General features: G+C 41.0%; 1 protein-coding gene across 1 annotated transcript in view; it reads left to right on the forward strand.

The window, feature by feature from the left end:
- Positions 1-20,367, forward strand: part of LOC126298617 (zinc finger and BTB domain-containing protein 24-like) — a 972,133-nt gene extending 951,766 nt beyond the window's left edge. The window contains exons 14-15 of the mRNA XM_049990024.1: positions 2,448-2,771; positions 11,295-20,367. Of these exons, the coding sequence (XP_049845981.1) occupies positions 2,448-2,771; positions 11,295-11,720 (750 nt within the window). The 3' untranslated portion in view covers positions 11,721-20,367. The remainder of the gene's footprint in view (positions 1-2,447; positions 2,772-11,294) is intronic.
- Positions 20,368-20,622: the final 255 nt, after the last annotated feature.

Genomic DNA, 20,622 nt, shown 5'->3' on the forward strand with positions numbered 1-20,622 from the left:
GAGAGGTTTCGGTAGTATGCTCCTGTGACGCCCATCGTCTGGAACGTACTCCCGAACTCTTTCGAAACTTTCCGCACAGGGAGAACACTGTTACTGATCGCTGAGGATCGTGACTACCGACTTTAGAAATCCACTCCACAACACTATCCGCGCCCAGAGGCACCGAAACATGCCTTTTGCACACTAAGAGGGCTGCCGGTCGATTTTTCCATTTCACAAGGTCCAAAACTTGTCCAAGAAATTATTTTGACATTCAGGCCTTTCGACCAGTCAGCCTCAAGAACAAAATTTCAATCTTCCAGTTATCCATTTCCAGCTCCCACTAATAGAAGTCGGCAAAGAAGTGTTTCCTGTCAGGGCTCTTCACGTTTATTTCGCACAGGAGCTGTCGAGACACCAGCCATCCTGGACAAATCACTCGGCGCTGGAAACATCACGGACGGCCCGAACAGCTCCCCATTTAGTAGGGTTTAGAGAAGGCAGAACGAAAACTTACTTCCTCCGGGTCCCGGAAATCGACCCAGGGCTTTCACAACTGGACGATCGCACAGGTGCTACCAGAAAACGGTGGTGGCAGACGTAGCAGCAGGGAAAGTGTTTTGGATGTTTGACTATGTGAGAGAACTTTAAAAAATAGCTCAGGATACAGGTTGCCGAAAGCGAGGCTTTCGAGGATCCGGGGGGAGTAGTGAAAGTTGAAAGTAGAGGACATGTCTGCATGCAGTAACCATTCCGTTGGCAGCAGCAAGGGCAAGGGATCGTGACACTATTCCTTCCGGGTGGCGAAAAAGTATTTATTTCTGTCCGAGTTCGGGCTGCCTGCAAACCACCAACTGTCGTAGATCGCAGATCGATCGGCAAATGGTGCCTGGGCGATGGCTACACAATTTCCAACTGTCTGTTCCCTGCTTTGCAAATTATCTTGTTTTTACATGACCAGAAATCAAACTTTTTAAGCCTATAATTAAGCTGCGTCCAATGCTTTCTTGTTTAACCACCGTAATTCATCGAGTGTATATTTACTGGGACAGTTAGTGTAGATCAGGAGATGTTCCGTATCCTGATAATCGCCAGAGTCACATCTCTCGTCTATCTATATTACTAAACCGCTATCTCGGAAGCCGGTAACAGATGAAGGTCGCCTGTCTAACAGATTTCAGGGCCAACAAAAACTTAATTTTCAATACTTCGCGTCATTATTGGCCGAAATTAAAATTCTGCCTTAATATATTCATTAAGAGCTACAACCTTATATTAAAAGTTTAACACAATAAAACAAGTTTTACAGTTAGAAACTGTGTGTTTGTGTTAAAACAGCGTAACTGACGGTGCAGAAATACCCGGACTCCATTCATCCAGTATTTGGGAATGAGCGCACTTGGCAATTTCTAGTAAACTGTACACAAAATTTCAAACTTTTACGAAACTCGCTGTCGCTAACACCCCACGCAGATGATGAAGGGAGACAGTTTATCGCTTACTTCGCTTTCGCTCATGCATTGAAACTTCAGCTTGACGTTTTAACTTATTACTTCTATACTATGGCCTCTGTTCCCAACACAGTTTGCAGACATTATCCACATATACCACTGAATGTACATGCAAAATTAAATCATTTTACGACACACAGTTCAGCACATATGACGTCATAAACATTTAGAAGTGTCGAAAACTAACTTTGGTTCAAAATTATGCGCGGTAAAACTTCAACATCAGGTATGAGGTTTTAATTTATTACTTCTTTACTACGAACTCTATTTGCAACTCGCTCTTCAGATAGTATTTGCATGTATCAGAATGTACTTGCAAAATTATATCATTGTACGACACGTAGTTTAGAAGACATGAAGTCGTAAACATTGAGTTGTGTGAAAAACTAGCTTTTACTTAAAATTGAGCCCAAATTATCCAGACTATATTCATTCACAATGAAAGCAGTTAGCGACCGCCAACAAACGTTAAGCATAATTTCAAACATTTCCTAAGTTTGTCTCCATTATACGCCTAAAAACAAATATTTAACACATTAACTCATTTGTAAAGTAATCAGACGTTCGAGGCTGTTTTATGCGTGGGAGTTCGATACCTTAAAGAGTAGGAGGTTTACTGGCCTCACTAGATCACCTTCGCTTCCACTGGTGCCGAGCCTCCGCCAACGCGGTTCTGGCTGCTCCAGATGTCCCATCTCGAGTGCTCGCCCCTGGCAATCTCCTGTCGTTTGGAGGCTCAGTAGTTCGTTCGGGAATCTCTCGAGGAACTTCCAAATAAGGAGTGGCGCTTAAGCTTCTCAGTATGTTCGCGAGCGGCTCTGAGGGAGTCGTAGTCCGGGTAAGCAGACTTGGCTCTGATTTGTGGAAACCAGTGGCAGAGTGTGGGAGTTGCGAACCGCAGCGGTGTGTGTCCTGTCGCAGCGGGCTCCTACCAGCGACGAGTGGCCGGTGTTGCAGGCGGTCGCGGTGCAGGCGGCGGCGGTCAACCTGGCCGCCGCGATGCGCATGGGCGCCACCGGGCTCGCCTCGCCAGTCTCCTCCGCCAACGGCGGCGGGGGCGGCGGCGGGGGCGGCGGGGGCGGCGCCGGCGGCGGAGGGCCCCCGGGCGCGGCAGGCACGCCGCCCGCAGACGTGCAGCACGCCGCCGCCATGGCCATGCGCGCCGCCTCCATGGCCGACTCGATGCGCTCCATGGACGCCGCCATGCGCCAGTCCATGGGCGTCGACTCTCACCACCACCACCACCACCCCGGCCACCAGCCGCACCACAACCACCAGCAGGTAAGCACTGCTACTCGCATTCGCGCCCACCGGGGCATCCACAATTTCAGTTAATATACATCTACATAAATATTCCGCAAGCCACTGCACGGACACGTAACCGATATTTTCCATTTTCTTGCCCATTCCATTCCTGTATTTCGCGAAGGAAAAATGACTGCAGCCCTGCTTACACACTCTATTCGCTATTATCTCCTTTTCGTCTTTGCTGTGCGAGGTTTCTGCATGTAAATCGATACTCCGCAATCCTCTGTGAAGAGTATTCCAGTTGTACTACTAATGAGGACTTCTCCCAGTCCCATTCCCGTACGGAATATGGGAAGAATGTTTGCTTAAAGCCTCTGCGCGCGATGTGATGTGATCCACATGAGTTCCAAAAGAAATCCGTTGGAATTCGATTACTCGATAAATAGTACAATTCTCAAGGCTGTCAATTCAGTTAAGTACCTGGGTGTTAAAATTACGAACAGCTTCAGTTGGAAAGACCACATAGACAATATTGTGGGGAAGGCGAGCCAAAGGTTGCGTTTCATTGGCAGGACACTTAGAAGATGCAACAAGTCCTCTAAAGAGACAGCTTACACTACACTCTTTCGTCCTCTGTTAGAATATTGCTACGCGGTGTGGGATCCTTACCAGGTGGGATTGACGGAGTATTTCGAAAGGCTGCAAAAAAGGGCAGCTCGTTTTGTATTATCACGTAATAGGGGAGAGAGTGTGGCAGATATGATACGCGAGTTAGGATGGAAGTCATTAAAGGTAAGACGTTTTTCGTCGCGGCGAGATCTATTTACGAAATTTCAGTCACCAACTTTCTCTTCCGAATGCGAAAATATTTTGTTGAGGCCAACCTACATAGGTAGGAATGATTATCAAAATAAAATAGATAGTATGATTGTGGTTCAATGAACCCTCTGCCAAGCACTTTTAAATGTGAATTGCAGAGTAATCGTATAGATTTAAATACTCTAATATTGTCTTCGACATCCCTACAGGAACAGTACGGAGGGGACTGTCGTGTATTCCCAGATTCGTTACCTGAAATTGGTTTTTGAAATTTTGTAAGTAGGCCGTTTCGGGATAGATTGTGTCTATCTTAGAGAATCTGCCTTTACAATTATTACAGCATCTCAGTGACGTTCTCCCGAGAGTCAAAAATGGTTCAAATGGCTCTGAGCACTATGGGACTTAACTTCTGAGGTCATCAGTTCCCTAGAACATAGAACTACTTAAACCTAACTAACCTAAGATCATCCCACACCTCCGTGCCAGAGGCAGGATTCGAACCTGCGACCTTAGCGGTCGCGCTTTTCGGGACTGTAGCGCCTAGAACCGCTCGGCCGGCTCCCGAGAGTCAAACATACCTGTGCCCATTCGTACGGCCCCCTTTTTTCATACACATTCAATATCTCTTGTTCTTCGTGTTTGGTATGAATCCCCCACATTTGTGCAGTTTTCTAGGACGTCCTACACAACTCTTTTTGTAAGCAATCTGCTCTGTAGACTGACTACATGTTTCACATTTTCCCAGTATTCATCGAATAAACCGAAGTCTGTCACCTTCTATACCTACAACTGTGTCATCTTTCTATTTCATATCCTCACAAATTGCTACATACATAGACTTGTATCATTTCACTGATAACAAGTTGTGTCTTATTGATATTGTACCCATAAGGTAATGGTTACATCAATCGGAAGGTTGGTGTGAACACCACAATACTTTACAAGGCAGTGGCAGATGGTATACCGTTTCCTTCCTCCACATTTGAACTGACGTCTCCAGCCAGTTATAGGAGAACCGCGGTGCAGTTCGGCCTTTACCAAGTCGACAAACATTGCCAGAGGTGAAAGAAGTGATCGTGATAGATGAAAATCGTAGAACTGACCGGGCATCCAACACGGGTCCCTTGGATCCGCAGCCTGTCAGTTTCCTGTTTCTTTATTTCTATTTTTTTTCTCTTTTTACCCAGAAGGTATCTGATTTCAAGTCAGACGCCATAATCACTTTTTTTTGTTTCACTGAACCAGTAAAGGATTCTCTAATGTGTGTTTTCTGCACGGAACATTTCTGTTTATTTAAAACAAGCTGGTAACCTTTGTACCACTTTCACATCTTATCTTTCCGATAGTCCTTCTAATAAATAACTGTGTCTTATGTAAAAAGTCAGAGGTCACTATTAATACTGTCTGCAATATCGTTAATACATCAAAAAAGTTTTGCACCACCCCGGTTACCAGAACTCCTCAAGATAGGCGTTGACTGTGGATGTTGTATCACAGACACAGTCCGTTTGACTGTTCAGAGGTGTCACTACACCCACCCATAGATGTAAACAACCATTCATGAGTAGCACCTATTAGACGGAGGGTGTCCGACAGCCGATCATTTCACAAGGAAGGAGGTACACGGCTCGTGTTTTCTGTAGTTCAACTATGTTTAGACGGTCAATACCGGGTCCGATCGCGTCCGCATTGTTACTTGGTGCCAGGAAGGGCTCTCAACAAGTTAAGTGTCCAGGCATCTCGGAGTGAACCAAAGTGATGTTTTTCGGACATGGAGGAGATACAGAGAGACAGGAACTGTCGACGACATGCCTCGCTGAGGTCGCCCAAGGGCTACTACTGCAGTGGACGACCGTTACCTACGGATCATGACTCGGAGGAACCCTGACAGCAACGCCACCATGTTGAATAACACTGTTCGTGCAGTCTCAGGACGTCAAACCGTACGCAGTAGGCTGCATGATGTGCAACTTCGCTCCCGACATCCATAGCGACGTCCATCTTTGCAACCACGACACCATGCAGCACGGTACAGATGGGCCCAACATGCCGAATAGAGCGTTCAGGATTGGCATCATTTTCTCTTCATCGGTGAGTGTCGCATATGCCTTCAACCAGATAATCGTCAAACACGCGTTTGGAGGCGACCGGGTCAGGAGGAAGCCCTTAGACACACTGTCCAGCGAGTGAAAGGTGGAGATTGCCTACTGTTTTTGGGGAAAGGGGGGGGGGGGGAATTATGTGGGGCCGACGTACGCCGATGGTGGTCATGGAAGGCGCCATAATGGCTGTACGATACGTGAATGCCATCCTACGACCGATAGTGCAACCATATTGGCATCATATTGGCGAGGCATTCGTCTTCATGGAGGGCAATTCGTGCCCCATCGTGCACATCTTGTGAATGACTTCCTTCAGGGTAACTAAATCGCTCGACAACAGAGATGAACCCTATCAAACATGCCTGGGATATATTGAAAAGGGCTGTTTATGGACGACGTGACCCACCAACCACTCTGAGGGATCTACACCGAATCGCCGTTAAGGAGTGGGACAATCTGGACCAACAGTGCCTTGATGAACTTGTGGATAGTATGCCACGACGAATACAGGCATGCATCAGTGCAATAGGACGTGCTAATGGGTATTAGAGGTACCGGTGTGTACAGCAATCTGAACCACCACCTCTGAAGGTCTCTATTCCAATTTTCTGCAAACGTTCCGGAACTCTCGGAACCGAAGTGATGCAAAACTTTTTTTTGTGTGTGTAAATGAGCAGCAAGTGTTACAATACACTACCCCGCGGACGCCTGAAGTTACTTCCATTTCTGACAATGATAAGCTGCGTCCTGCCTAACAAAAACATCCTCAATCATTGACACTATAGAGAATAGCGGGTTCAGAGTTGCGATGCCAGGATCGTAACAGCTCATAAACAACTAACGAAAGTGCAACAGAGGTCCTCAAGGAACGTTAATGGAAATTTAGAAGAAAGACCACTCTGTTCTGGTGAAATTCTGCTGGGTAAACTAAAGAAGTGGTAGTCTGATGCGGTCATGTATCCCATAGGAATCACGATAATATACGAGAAATTAGGGTGCTCGTCTACGCTTATAGACAGTAACGTTTGCTTTGCTCCATGAGCGAATGGAATATATCAGAAAGTCGCTTATATCGCAAAGGTGAAATCGCCTTCGTGGCTAATGGATGTGTTCTTCGAGCCAGTTTCGAACACTCGAGACACTGAAACATTTTATTCTCACGAAGGAAGGCAGTCATCGTACTCGAATAAAGGTGATTCGTAACGTAGCTGGTCAAAATAACGCTTGAAGAGATTCCCGCAGCTGAAATGTTCATACAGTAGGGTGTTTTCGAAGTGTCTCGCCAGACATGCCCTCGTTCAACTGTTCCATGAATTACAAAACGTGATTCGTCGCAAGGGACCACGAGTCGCCAAGCGGTAACATCCATTGTCGAAACTCTTGAGAAAATTAGAATCTTTTCTGCCGATACAGCGTTAGCATGGGGAACAGACGCCGCGCATCTGCTTCTAAGCTCCACGGACAGCAGGTTTCGCCGAACTTTCGTGACAGACTCGGACCTGGTTCACTCCGGTTTGTGTTCAAATGTGTGTGAAATCTTATGGGACTTAACTGCTAAGCTTACACACTACTTAACCTAAATTATCCTAAGGACAAACACACACACCCATGCCCATGGGGGGACTCAAACCTCCGCCGGGACCAGCCGCACAGTCCATGACTGCAGCGCTTCACACCGCTCGGCTAATACCGCACGGCTGACTCCGGTTTACTGTTCTCCGCTCGTGCATAGGTTGTCCTACTCGGCATCCACATCGCGTCTTTCTCTACGACGATTATTCTCAGCGGTGCTGTTAGTTCTCTAACGGAACACTTTTATCAAAGAGGCATCCGCAGGGTCGGCTTAAGGCGCAAGCGACACGTTTCACCGCTTGATGCGCCAATATGCCATAAGTCTTAAATTTCTATACAGGGCATATCATCATTAGTAAAGGCCGCTCGGCGAGACAAGCCGAGAGGGACGCCCAAGTGTAATATTTGTATACAGTGGGATTCGCAATTAGTGAAAGTGCACGAGGGAAAAAAAATGGTTCAAATGGCTCTGAGCACTGTCGGACTTAACTACTGTGGTCATCAGTCCCCTAGAACTTAGAACTGCTTAAACCAAACTAACCTAAGGACATCACACACATCCATGCCCGAGGCAGGATTCGAACCTGCCACCGTAGCAGTCGCGCGGTTCCGGACTGCGCGCCTAGAACCGCTAGACCACCGCGGCCGGCCACGAGGGAAAAGGGAGGTGTGGGGGAGGGGAGCGCCAAATGATAATACATTTGTGTGGAAAAACGTTCTCTAACCGGCCCTGGGCACGTGATACACTGACCACATTCGTCCGTTCAGAAGAACCCTGCCTGCTCTCACGTAAACTTTTGCTTTGATATTTCATGGGTAAATTATCCAAAGGTTTCCCCCTCGTGGGAGAACATGTAATAGACATCTGGGATGAGCATCAAGTGACATTAAGAACTAGGGTCAGGCGAAGAGGCGTGGTTAGGTAGGATAATGGCAGAGGGACTGTGCGCCAACAGCAACATCTCCAGCTTACAATCCTAGTTCTAGTACACATTTTCAGCTGTCGGTCCAGGTCAATTTATATAATCTTTCTGAATGCGCACTCAACGTCCGGAATCCTAGTGTGACGCTTGACGATTGTGCAGAACTGGTAACGGGCGGTCATTTTACCCTCTAAAACTGACGTAAGCCATGCCGAGGTAATCTTGTATATGGAATCGGCCCAGTGCGATGAGCGGACGCGAACACGTGACAGAACGGTAGAAAAGAGATGTGTTTGGATGTGCCTATGATCCCTCCAGGAATGAACTTGCCTAGTTTGTTGGTCTACGAACGCGCATTGTGGAACACGTCTGCAAGGGATGATATACACCTCGCAGCCGTATAACACGGTGTGTGAACAGCGCTCGAAATAACATCCTAATCGACAGGGACCGAAGTGCCATGCTTTACCAGTGACAATCGCGCGAAATGCTACATGAATTGCTGCTGTCAGTAGATGCAAGCCCATATAAACGAGTTTCTTAGCGAAAATTCAACAGGGGAACTGCATGCAAGGAGTATTTGGAGTCGGGTGCCTCGCAAAAGGCTATCGCTCACATCAGTACGTAAAGCTGCATATCTTCAACGAGCCAAACAACAGAGAAACTTGTCACTAGCTGACTGAACGAATGTAGTGTTGTCCGACAAAACGTGATTTTGCCTCTTTTCAGACGACACAAAGTGACGAGTGCACAGATGAGACGTTTAACCCGCGGTGTGTGGAGGGTTTAGATTAGGTCGATGTGGGTCTATGACTTTTTGGCGATGTTTTACGTACAGTGAGATGTATCCGCTCATTGCCGTGAAAGTGAGACACGCTCTTTATGTCAACATTGTCGGTGGCAATATGTTGCCCTGTCTGCTAAATCTTCACAATAAGTCCGTTGTGTACACTCCCTTCTTTCATAATGGCAACACCATTTTCACACGGCTGTATGCATGCGCTACTCGTTTGATGGATAGTCACGTACACCGATATGGACGCCATATAAAGTTTCTGGGTCTATTTGCGATAACGGGTGAAACATAACAATAGAAACCGCACAATGTGGTAGCTCTGCGACATCTGATCACCAATGGGTGGCTTCGACTGGATACAGCATACCCGAGGTTCCTCTACCGCTTATGCGGCGGGCATTGGTGAAACTAATTGTAGTAACAAACTTCATACTGACAAACCACGTACAGCGAATCTCATATAAATATTTATTTAGCAAAAAAAAAAAAAACGTTCAAATGCGCCGACCGAAGTGGCCGAGTGGTTCTAGGCGCTTCAGTCTGGAACCGCGGGACCACCGCGGTCGCAGGTTCGAATCCTGCCTCGGGCATGGATGTGTGTGATGTCCTTAGGTTAGTTTGGTTTAAGTAGTTCTAAGTTCTAGGGGACTGATGACCTCCGATGTTAAGTTCCATAGCGCTCAGAGCCATTTGAACCATTTTTGTTCAGATGTGTGTGAATTCCTAAGAGACCAAACTGCTGTGGTCATCGGTCCCTAGACTTACACACTAGTTAAACTAACGTATGCCAAGAACAACACAAACACCCATGCCCGAGAGAAGATTCGAACCTCCGGCGGAAGTCGCAGCGCAATCCGTGACATGGCGCCTCAAACCATGCTGCCACTCCACGCGGCTTTATTTAGCAGAAACCATAGTAGAGTAGAATATGCTAACTGAGGTGAAACAGTCTCGAAGTGTCTACCGAAGCCCTCGCACTTGAAACAGACAGATAAACGAACGTCTTTTATTATCTAGATCTCTTCTATCGCCTATTATTTTCTTCTTAAGAACGTAGCAAAATTTATTTTCATTTTCTAAAATTTACTTACGTATGACATGTGTTGTTTTTAATTAACAATGTAATTATGTGAAAGAGAATAAAAAACAGCACTGAGAGAAGCTGCAGAATAAGACGAGGAGGCAATCTCTGCAGCTCTGTTACTACTTTTTATTGGTAAACAACCCACCATATTACCAAGGCCACGGGTCACTCTGTAACGTCAATGCATAAATAAACACCCGAAGAAAGTTGTGGAGTCTCATCCTCGACGCGCTGAGGGCATCCATTATATTATTTATTATTTTTTCTCGTTTTAAACCTCTTATTCGGAGCTATTAGCAGTGTAGTCTGTTGTAGGACTCGGCCCTCGTCAGACAAACGTCCCAACAGGTTGGGAGTGGGGCTGAAGGATTTCCTGATAGGAAACTTTTGGATGAGCTTTTCAATTCCGGCCTTCGCCTAATGACCTAGGGAAACCTCTCTAGTCAGACTGGGGGTTTTTAATTGATATCTAGAGTATCGTTGTCCACTGTCCTACACCGAAGTTAATAACGTACCTGGTGATCAAGAAGTCAGTATAAATTTGAAAACTTAAAAAACCACGGAATAATGTAGATAGAGAAGTAAAAATTGACACACATGCTTGGAATGACATGGGGTTTTATTAGAACCACCCCATATTGCTAGGCGCGTGAAAGATCTCTTGCGCGCGCCGTTTGGTGACGATCGTGTGCTCAGCCGCCATTTTCGTCATGCTCGGCCTCCCAGGTCCCCAGACCTCAGTCACTGCGATTCTTGGATTTGGGGTTACCTGAAGTAGCAAGTGTATCGTGATCGACCGACATCTGTAGGGATGCTGAAAGACAACATCCGACGCCAATGCCTCACCATAACTCCGGACATGCTTTACAGTGCTGTTCACAACATTATTTCTCGACTGTAGCTATTGTCGAGGAATGATGGTGGACGTATTAAGCATTTCCTGTAAAGAACGCCATCGTTGCTTTGTCTTACTTTGTTATGCTAATTATTGCTATTCTGATCAGACGAAGCGCCATCTGTCGGACATTTTTTTAACTTTTGTATTTTTTTGGTTCTAATAAAACGCCATGTCATTCCAAGCACGTGTGTCAATTTGTACCTTTATCTACATTACTCCGAGATTTATTTAGATTTCAAAGTTATACTCACTTTTTGATCACCCTGTACATATAGGAGCAGTGCTGCACTGTATCAGCGTGTCTGCTTTTTGCGAGTACTGTGCAGAGGGGCCAGAGGAAGTAATGTGGGTGTGTCGAACAGGCATCGTCGCCGGAGGCGGCGGCGCTGCGCATGCACCAGGCGGAGGCGCTGCTGCGCTCGCAGGCGGAGGCGGCGCTGCGGCTGGCCGTGAGCCAGGCGGCGGCGGCGGCCGCGTCGTCCAGCGGGGGCGGCATGGGCGGCGGCGGCGGGGGCGGCGGCGGCGGGCCGGGCCCCGGCGGCCACGCGGCGCACAACGGGCCCGCCGCCGGCCTCAACCACCACGGCGGGGGCGGCGGGGGCGGCGGCGGCGGCCAGCACGGCGTGCACGGCCAGCAGCAGGAGCAGCTGTCGCCCGACCTGAGCGAGGCGCTGCGGCTGCAGGAGCAGCGGCTCGAGCAGGCGCTGCGGCTGCACGGCGGAGACCCGCGCGCGCTCGGCTTCTCGCTCGTCAACGCGCAGGGCCCGGCCGGCGGCGCCAACCCCTAGGCTCCAGCCCAGCCCCAGCCGGCGAGTATCTCCTGTTCGTAAAGACTGCACACTTGCCCCTTCCTTTCCTCCTTTTCGTTGTACGTACTCGTTGTTTTGCTCTTCAGTTTCTGGAAGTATACGTCGGCTGTGATCGTAATTTCGTAGCTAGGATAGACAGCCTCACGTTTCCGCGAGCACCCGCCCTCTCTCCCCGAGTCGGCTCTACCTCGCGAAATCGCGACCCAATGTTTTCGCTTCCTCTGCGTTCGAGCGCAGCTTTCCTTTGTTTTCGAGTCTACCAGTACGAGTGGTTATGTACAGCGTGATACCGGATATTTTTCGTAGGAATAGTCAGACGACCGTAAGGGCGCGCCGTACGCGGCCATCTCCCGTTACGGTCGCCTGACGAGCTCAATGTGAATCTCTTGTACAATAATTGCTTACGAGTTGTTATAACTCGCCAGGTTGCTGTATTCGCCGGATTTTTTTGTCCGTTTTGTACAAAATCGTTACGATCGTTAGGTGCGCAGAATTTTAGTTTCGTCTCCACGCGAGACGCCGCTTCCGCGTGTAATTATTAACTGTAACTTTTTATAATCAGTGCCACACGAGTAGTTATTTGCTATAAAGACCATTTGAAATCCGTATATGCAGTTCGATACCTTGCATCGCGTCTCATACGGACATAGTAGTGTAAAGTTTTGACACTGGGTTGCATATAATATTTAGTTGGTCGATACACATAATCTCCCTCTAAATATGCTCAAAATCTGTTCGAACAAATCCCGTCTCTTCGGATCGATCGATTTCCTTTTCCACGCGTAATAAAATAAAGCTACTGCGTTCCCTACCTCATTCGTAAACTGTAATTTTCGTTATCGTGGAAATTCGTATCGCCCCTACTACGTGTAAGTCATCTTTCGTTCGCGGTACATCGTCCGGAAACAACTGCCGACAGTAAAAATTAGTTTCGTTCGACACCTACGTTATAGGTCGAGTTGCACACTTCCCGTTAATTTAGTCGTCCGAGTGAATAGATCCCCGGTACCCGATGCTCGAGTCGTGTTCTGCCGTGACGGAGGAGTAGGTACCGCGACAGCTATTTTATTACGTGCTGGAACATATTCAAAAATACCTGTAAAAATTTTCGGCCTGTACTAAATTTCAATATAATGGTACCGATAGTAGTTTTTGAGAAAATGTGACCGAGGCTAACTGAACAATTGGAAGAAGCAATACTGTGAAGCGGTTTTGTTAATTAGGTAGTAGTTTCTTTTCAAATTTGTTTAAGTTTCGTATCAGATACAGTCTGAACTGGAGTTAATTTAATATAACTATTCTTTACACCGACCAAAGATAATATTAATTCTTTGTTAGTTTGTATATAGTTTAATGAGAAGACTATAATCAAATTTATCTTCTAATGTAGATTTGCAAAATTGTTTTAAGCTGACAAGTTGACACATAATTGTTTGTTTCACCTATAAATATTGAATCTCTGTTTCTGCTTATTTAATTATATGTACAGTTTTATAAATTTTATTGGAACATGTAAGCTGTTACAGCTAGTCACTGCAATATTTCCCAAACTGTAGTTTGTGCGGCAGCTCTCCGAGTAATATGTAGTGGTTTGCATATTTGAAGCTGATTCGGGTTTCTTGTAGGTCAACTGTTCTAGAATAACGGAAAAAATACTACCGGTATCCTTATATTCTTGCTTAAAACTCAAAACATTTGAGGGCCCTGAGCGAAATGCTATGTATTCTAGTAAAAATATTCAAATTACATTCTTTAAATAAAATGCAACACAAATACATTCTGAGTCACACACTCATGTTATGTATTATATATGATAATCGTTATACAAAACAGTATAATTTACAATAGCCCAAATACGTTTGAGTCTGACACTCAGGCGTACCATACTACAAATAAGGAAATACAGTTTTACAATAATTTACAATAGCCCAAATACATTCCGAGTCTGACACTCGAATGTATCCATTTACTGCTGACATTTTACAGTATTTTATTCTGCAATAGCCCGAATACATAATCGAGTCTGACACTCGATATGTACCACATACACTAAACAAACTCTCTTTGTAAAAGTAATAGTTACAAAATATATAATACAGAGTGTAAATACTCTAAATGTATATGTATGATACTTAACAGATTGATATGACATAATGTACAATAGCCCAAATGCACAAGATGTTGCTACACTCTTGTGCAGATCCACAATACACATACCTGAATAGCATTCAAATACATAAGAAGTCTGCTACTTTATGTATCACAGCATGTAACACATTAACTGTATATTTGTTGATGTATGGCTACATATACAGTCTGAATTACAATAGCCCAATACACGATTGAGTTCTACATTCTTCGTGTACCCATACTCACATAAGCAGGCTGTCCATAATAAATGTCACTTAAAGTAGCAACAAATATGAAAGGTCAGGAAGTTGTCAACATGCTTGTCAAGGATTGAAGCTGGCATAGTTATGGATAACTTGTATTTCAAATATCACAATTTGCAATAGCCCAGATGCACACTGAGTTTAACACTCAATGTGCAATACATAATTTTTATTAAACACGCATTTTATGTGAACCTACTAAAATGTTGTGTTCCACAAAACTGCAATAGTCCACACTGCAACACAAGTTCAACTTGTTTTACATGTGGAAACTTCTCTCAACAAAAATAATTACTTATTAGCAGTGCATATATATACATACATTTACTCCAATATGTATGTGTCTGTATGTATACATAATTAAAATGCAATAGCATTGAAATACATAGAGTTGGAAACTTTTTATGTAATCAATAGCCAAACACACGCATTAAAGTGTTGATTTCACTGGCAAATGTGTGTAACACATAAATATCACAATTTGCAATAGAAACTTTAAAAGTTATCTACAGTATACTGTATTTGAATATTTTAAAATAATTTGTGTACATTTTGAAAATTTTACCATGTTGGAACCTAGTTTTTGGTGCTTAAAGGAACACACATTTCTTTAAAGTGAATACATAGTAAAGATTTCACTGTTCAGCAATTAAGCATTAAGAACATAAATTTGAAATTGTATGTTATTGGCCCAATATGAAAGCATATATCCTGTCAAAGCTGGCCTACATGTGTATCGAAATTGGTAATATGTGAAAGAAAATAAATTATCTATTAAGTTTTAAGTCATGTATTAGTTATATGGTTTAAGTTTTTCACTTGTTGTTGGTTTTCTGTTTAATACTGTGAAATTCTTTATTTATCTATACCCAGTTTACACTGAGTAATGTAAAGTGTCCATTTTTAAACTTGCAGGAGTAACAAAATATTCAAAAATAAAAAACATAAAAATGTAGTTCTGTAAGATTTATGTTTCCGGACCATGTACTATGAAAGAATGAAGCTGTAGAGATGGAAAAGAATACAGAAGAGGCAAGAGAGTTGGGTTGTTATGGTTTATAAACCTCTCTGAGCCAGTTTGTAATGCCATTTATGTTACAGGCGTTTCACAAGATAAGCTGATTGCCTATGAAAGCATTGAAGTATCACAATTAATCTAATTTTACACATCATTTTTTAAAATTTTATTATCTACAGTCCTAGTGCTTTCAGCTAAACTGTAGGTTCTTATAAATACTCATTTGATGCCTTCCAGAAAATAAAAATGTTAAATGTTATATATGCCTTCAATTGTGTACTGCTCTCAGCTGTGATTTAATCATTCCTGTACCCAGAGCAGATGCTTGTTCAAGAAGTACTGATCTGTGGCAGATTGTGGCCCCATCTCTCATGTTTCATTCAATCATTGCATGATTTCAACAGGATTGTGAGGTTATGACCCACATAACAAGCTCTTTGTTTAAACATTTATAATATGTATTACACTGAAATGTGGAAAAACTGAGAGGACTAACGAGTCCAGTTATATTGAGTATTTTGCTCTTAAGAGCCAATTAATCACTTATTATAATTCAATAAATTAAAAAGTTCTACCATCCCATATATATAACTCATAGGTATTTGTGTCTATTTTGGTTCTTTGTTAAAGTAATATACTTTCTGAAATTTGATTAGTGACACTCAGAGTAATGATTTTACTGAATACAAATTTTTGTACAGTCCTTCAAACAGGAGCAAAATTAATTTTAAAATATCTCCTATGCCTAATTGTTTCCATTCTTCAGACTTCAGTCACATCCACGTTTGTGGACATGCAGATGACCACTAAAGCAAACCACATTTTACTTGTAAATTACACCAAAGAAAACTGGATAAACCATATGGATGTTTTTACAGTGTTCCATTGGAGTGTGCCTTTAGGTGCACTTAGAGATAAGAATATTTCTCTTACAGTTTTAATATGTATTTAAGTTTACTTGTTAACTGTCCACAGAATTGCATAACACAGGTGACAAAATAGTTAGGCTATATGTACACATAATATACAGCTATTTCAATATTGCTATTAACATATAAATAGGATAGATTTTAATGCATGTTATATCAAAGTAGGCACATACATATGTAGTACAGAGTTAAAGTGTTTAACGTTTTCTTTTCATGTATTAAGCATAGTCATTATCTCTATTTCAGTTATTAATTTGCCACATTAATTCAGAATTTTGTATCAGTTGTTGCAGTTAGTATGCCTCAATGCTTCTGATCAAAGACAGTATGAGAGGTAAAATGAAACAATATTGCTCTATTGAGACATAGTTTCTTATCATTGGTGAGTTAAACACAACAATAAATTGTAGCAGTATGTAAAACCATGAAAGCTCTGAAATGATCTGCAACTTATTAACTGATCAATCAGATATGCTAAAGTGCACTGTACAGAATCGAATGTAAACATTACGTAGCAAGAGATCCTTTGTCTATATTTTATGAAAAGGCAGTACCTGACAGTATCTTGATGCATTTACAGTAAAATTAAGAATTATCAGACAGTGGATTTCAAGATGCCTCTTATAAAATGAGAATGAAACAAATATAATTATCCCTTTTGTGTGTTAACGTTGCAACAGCTTCAGTTCCTCCCTTTGATACACACCATTTTAACTAGTAGTTTTGACTGAACATTCCTAAGTACAAAATGAGCATGCAGTATTCAGTACCCTGCCAATGCAAAAGAAACATGCTGTTTGCTATGCTGCCTCATTTGAAATTAAATTGACTGAAGCTTTTCTGTTGAGACTACAAATTGACACTTGTGGTTCTGAAGTCGTTTATTTAAAAAAAAAAAAAATCATAAAGTACATACCTTCTTCCTTTGCTCCAAAGTACTTCCTTGGCCATCTTGCAGGAACCATTTTTAGCAATTTATAATGATGGATAAATATAGTTTACTGTGTACACAATACTCTGTGGCAAATTATAAGAGAAATAAAGATGGATTATGTAAATATACAGATTTGCAAGGAAAATGTGGGGCCCGAATTGAATTGTATTATTGGTACAAATGTCCTTTGGACCTAGTCCTCTCAGTGTTTCCTGATTATTTACCAGAATTATTACTGTAATACCCATGTTACTAATCAAATAATATTTTGCTTCCAACATTTTTAACATGCCATACCATAATTATAGTTTACAGAATGTTGTAGTCAATAGTTTTAACTAATACAGTTCATCATTACACATTATACAGTTGATAATTTTCTGGAGAAATGATTAACAGTAACTGTATGCCGTTAGTTAATTGTTCAACGTTATAGACACATCACACTTAACAATGCCAGATAGTTATATTCACTGTATGATGTTCAGTTACTACTATTACTGTTCATGGTTATCACTATTATTACTTTTATTATTACTATTACTACTACTACAATTAACTTTATTATTGTCACTATTATATTTGTTATTATTACCATCAACATCATTATTAATGCTTAAAACATAAGGTTGTAATTACTGATGTATTTTATCATGAAATCATTGTGTTCTGCCTATAATAGCAAAACTGAAAGGAATGGTCGTTTGATTCTTGGTATGATTTCATAACATAAGATCCATCAATGCTGCACTCCACTCCAAAGCCACTTCATTCACTATGAAGCAGTTCCGGGAAAACACATTATGTTTCTTTTGTAAATTAAACAAAAAAAATTAAAATTCAGAATATTGATAATGCTACGGTATGTAAAAAAATTTACGTGAAAAATAGTTATCTAACATGTACTATAGTGTGGATGTAGTGTTTTATAATTATGTCATTAGAAATAGTAAGGGGGAAGAAACTATATTTTGTGCCTCATGATGAAATTATAAAAAAAGCTGTTGGATCCATATGACAATGCTTTGCTAACTGCTTGTTCATGGTAAATTTAATAAAAAGATATGTTCCTTTATAAAGAACTTTGCACTATTATACTATAATAGTGATTTATATTTTAAAAATAGCAGTCATACCAGTATCATACACTTTAACACTGTATCAGATTTAATTTGTATAAATGTTCTAGCATAGAAAATGCTTGAAAATTCGATATACAGAATTATTTAAATTATATTGTATATACATTCATCTGATATCGGAAGTATATGATAACAAAAATAAATATTTTGTAATCAAAAAGCAAAACTCATACATGTTGCTAAAAGTCTATAAAAGTGACTTTTGTTACATTAAAACACTTCAATATTTATTTTTACATCTTAATTTTCTCCAACATTTTCTTGAAAATAGCCTAAATGTATGCAGTTGCTGGAATTACCTCAAAGTCTGTATTTGTATGGAATTATATGAGTTAGGGTGCAAAAAATTACAGAAATTTAATAAACTGCAACTTTGTATTCAACAGTTTTCATGCAAAATTTATTGGTTTATGTATAGTACATGCAATTTTGTAATTTGGGAATAACTGAATTTATAGAACATGGACTCTGACAGAAACACTGAGGATCAACAGAATTTTATTTTGTTATATCATGCCATTACAATCATTCCTAGAATTCATAACGATCCATGAAACACTTGTTTGGCTACTTCTACTTTAAGTTCCTATTAGTGTAAAAATTATTACAATTGTGATAATTGCAATATATGACACTATTATTATGACATTATTATTACAGTTATTCAGTAACTAATTATTTTCATCACTGTAATATTGATGATGCCTTTTACAAATTAGATATTTTTGTTTTAGCTTATAAGAGTGTGAGCATGTATGTCTGTATGTGTGAGTTTGATGTTGTGCACAAAAACATGAATGTTGCTGAGAGTGTCTTTTTATTTCTCTCTTGCTAAACAACTACCTAAACACAGTTTTATGCATGTTTAAATGGTCTCACTGAATTTGTTTGTAATCTCTGCAGCAATGAATACTGTGTGTTTATATTTATTTAACAAATGTGGATAAGTTATCATAAGGAAGATTGGGTATGGGCTGACAAATGAGAAAGCATTTACCTCAAAGACAATCGTTTTGTGGTTGTAGAGAAACTGATTTTGTAGCTAAATTCCAAACTTAATAGCTGTGGAGTGTTTTGTATTCAAAACAAGTGTTCTGAAAAATGTCATTTCTAATTCTTGAATGTGCTACAACATCTACAAAATTATTAACCGATAACTGAAAACTACTTCTGTGAAGCTTATAAATCTGTATGTTTCCACTCTTATTGAAATTATACATGCAGTCATTAAAACATATAAAAACTACCACAAGTCATATCACAGATTTTACACCACTTCTTTCACTGCAATTTTAACAAAAACTTAGCTTCCCATAATTCATAACATTTAAAGAAACAAGAAGCATAAGAATACTTAATGCTAACAGCTTGATACAGTAAACTGATATATTGTACAACAAATAAATAATTGGTCACTGTTTTATCTGTCTTCACTCAGTGAGTTATGACATTACCCATTTTTTCTTTGCAATTTTATGAAGATTCTGTGTACTGAAATTTGAGCCTACATTGACTATTTGATATTCATTTAAAGATCTCACTATTTATTATAAAAATACAATTTTGTCTAGCATTTGCTCATTTATTAGCCTTAAACCTTCAGACTGCAAAACACTCCACTAACACTGCCATATAACGTTAAGTCAAAGTTCAAGTTTGAAGGAAATTTGAGATCTTCATGATGTTTTCCAGAGTAACATTGAAGTTGTAGAATTTGAGCAAATACTTTTTCTCAAGTCCATGAAGTATAAAAAATTGGTAATTGTTACTAGACTGAAAGCCATGTTCACAGGTTCCTAAAATATCCCCATTGTAAAAGTATGGAATGAAAATGTTGGAATTGCTTATAATTCTGTTAAAGTATGCATTTTGTCACTTGTCAACGCATTTATTTTCAGCTCTGTAAGTGTGCATTTTGTGGAGAGACATATTTACTTTCCCACCACTGTGACTGCATTCTGCATTGCTGTTTATTTTACCATAGAAATAACTTCAGAATATCTGTGTAATTTGTTTTAGTAACTGTCTCAAAATGTTTCATTTCAAACCTGCAGTTGGTAGAGTTTGCATATAAAATTCTTGACATTAAAGTAATAGATATGTTTTATCCTGTGCTGTTGTGTGTGTGTGTCTTTAAATGTAATAAAGTTTAATAGAAACTTTGAAATCGTATAATGATGCAAAGAAAACATTAAAATGACAATTCATGAAAAAAATGTTTATTTTCATTTCCATAACTCCTTTTGCTACATTCCATAAATCCACTCATTTCCTTCCAATTGCCTTCCATGTCTGACAAATGTGTAACTGAGAATTTATTTATAAAGGAACAGAAAACCTGTACCAACAACGTTTTCATATATGAACCCTGTATCAAAAACTATTCAGTCATTTGACTTGGAAGTTATTTATGAGCATATAGTCAAACATATAAAGAAATTTAGAAAGCATCATTACCCAGTCAC

The sequence above is a fragment of the Schistocerca gregaria genome, chromosome X (genome assembly GCF_023897955.1).
Source record: "Schistocerca gregaria isolate iqSchGreg1 chromosome X, iqSchGreg1.2, whole genome shotgun sequence".
Taxonomy (NCBI): Eukaryota; Metazoa; Arthropoda; class Insecta; order Orthoptera; family Acrididae; genus Schistocerca; species Schistocerca gregaria.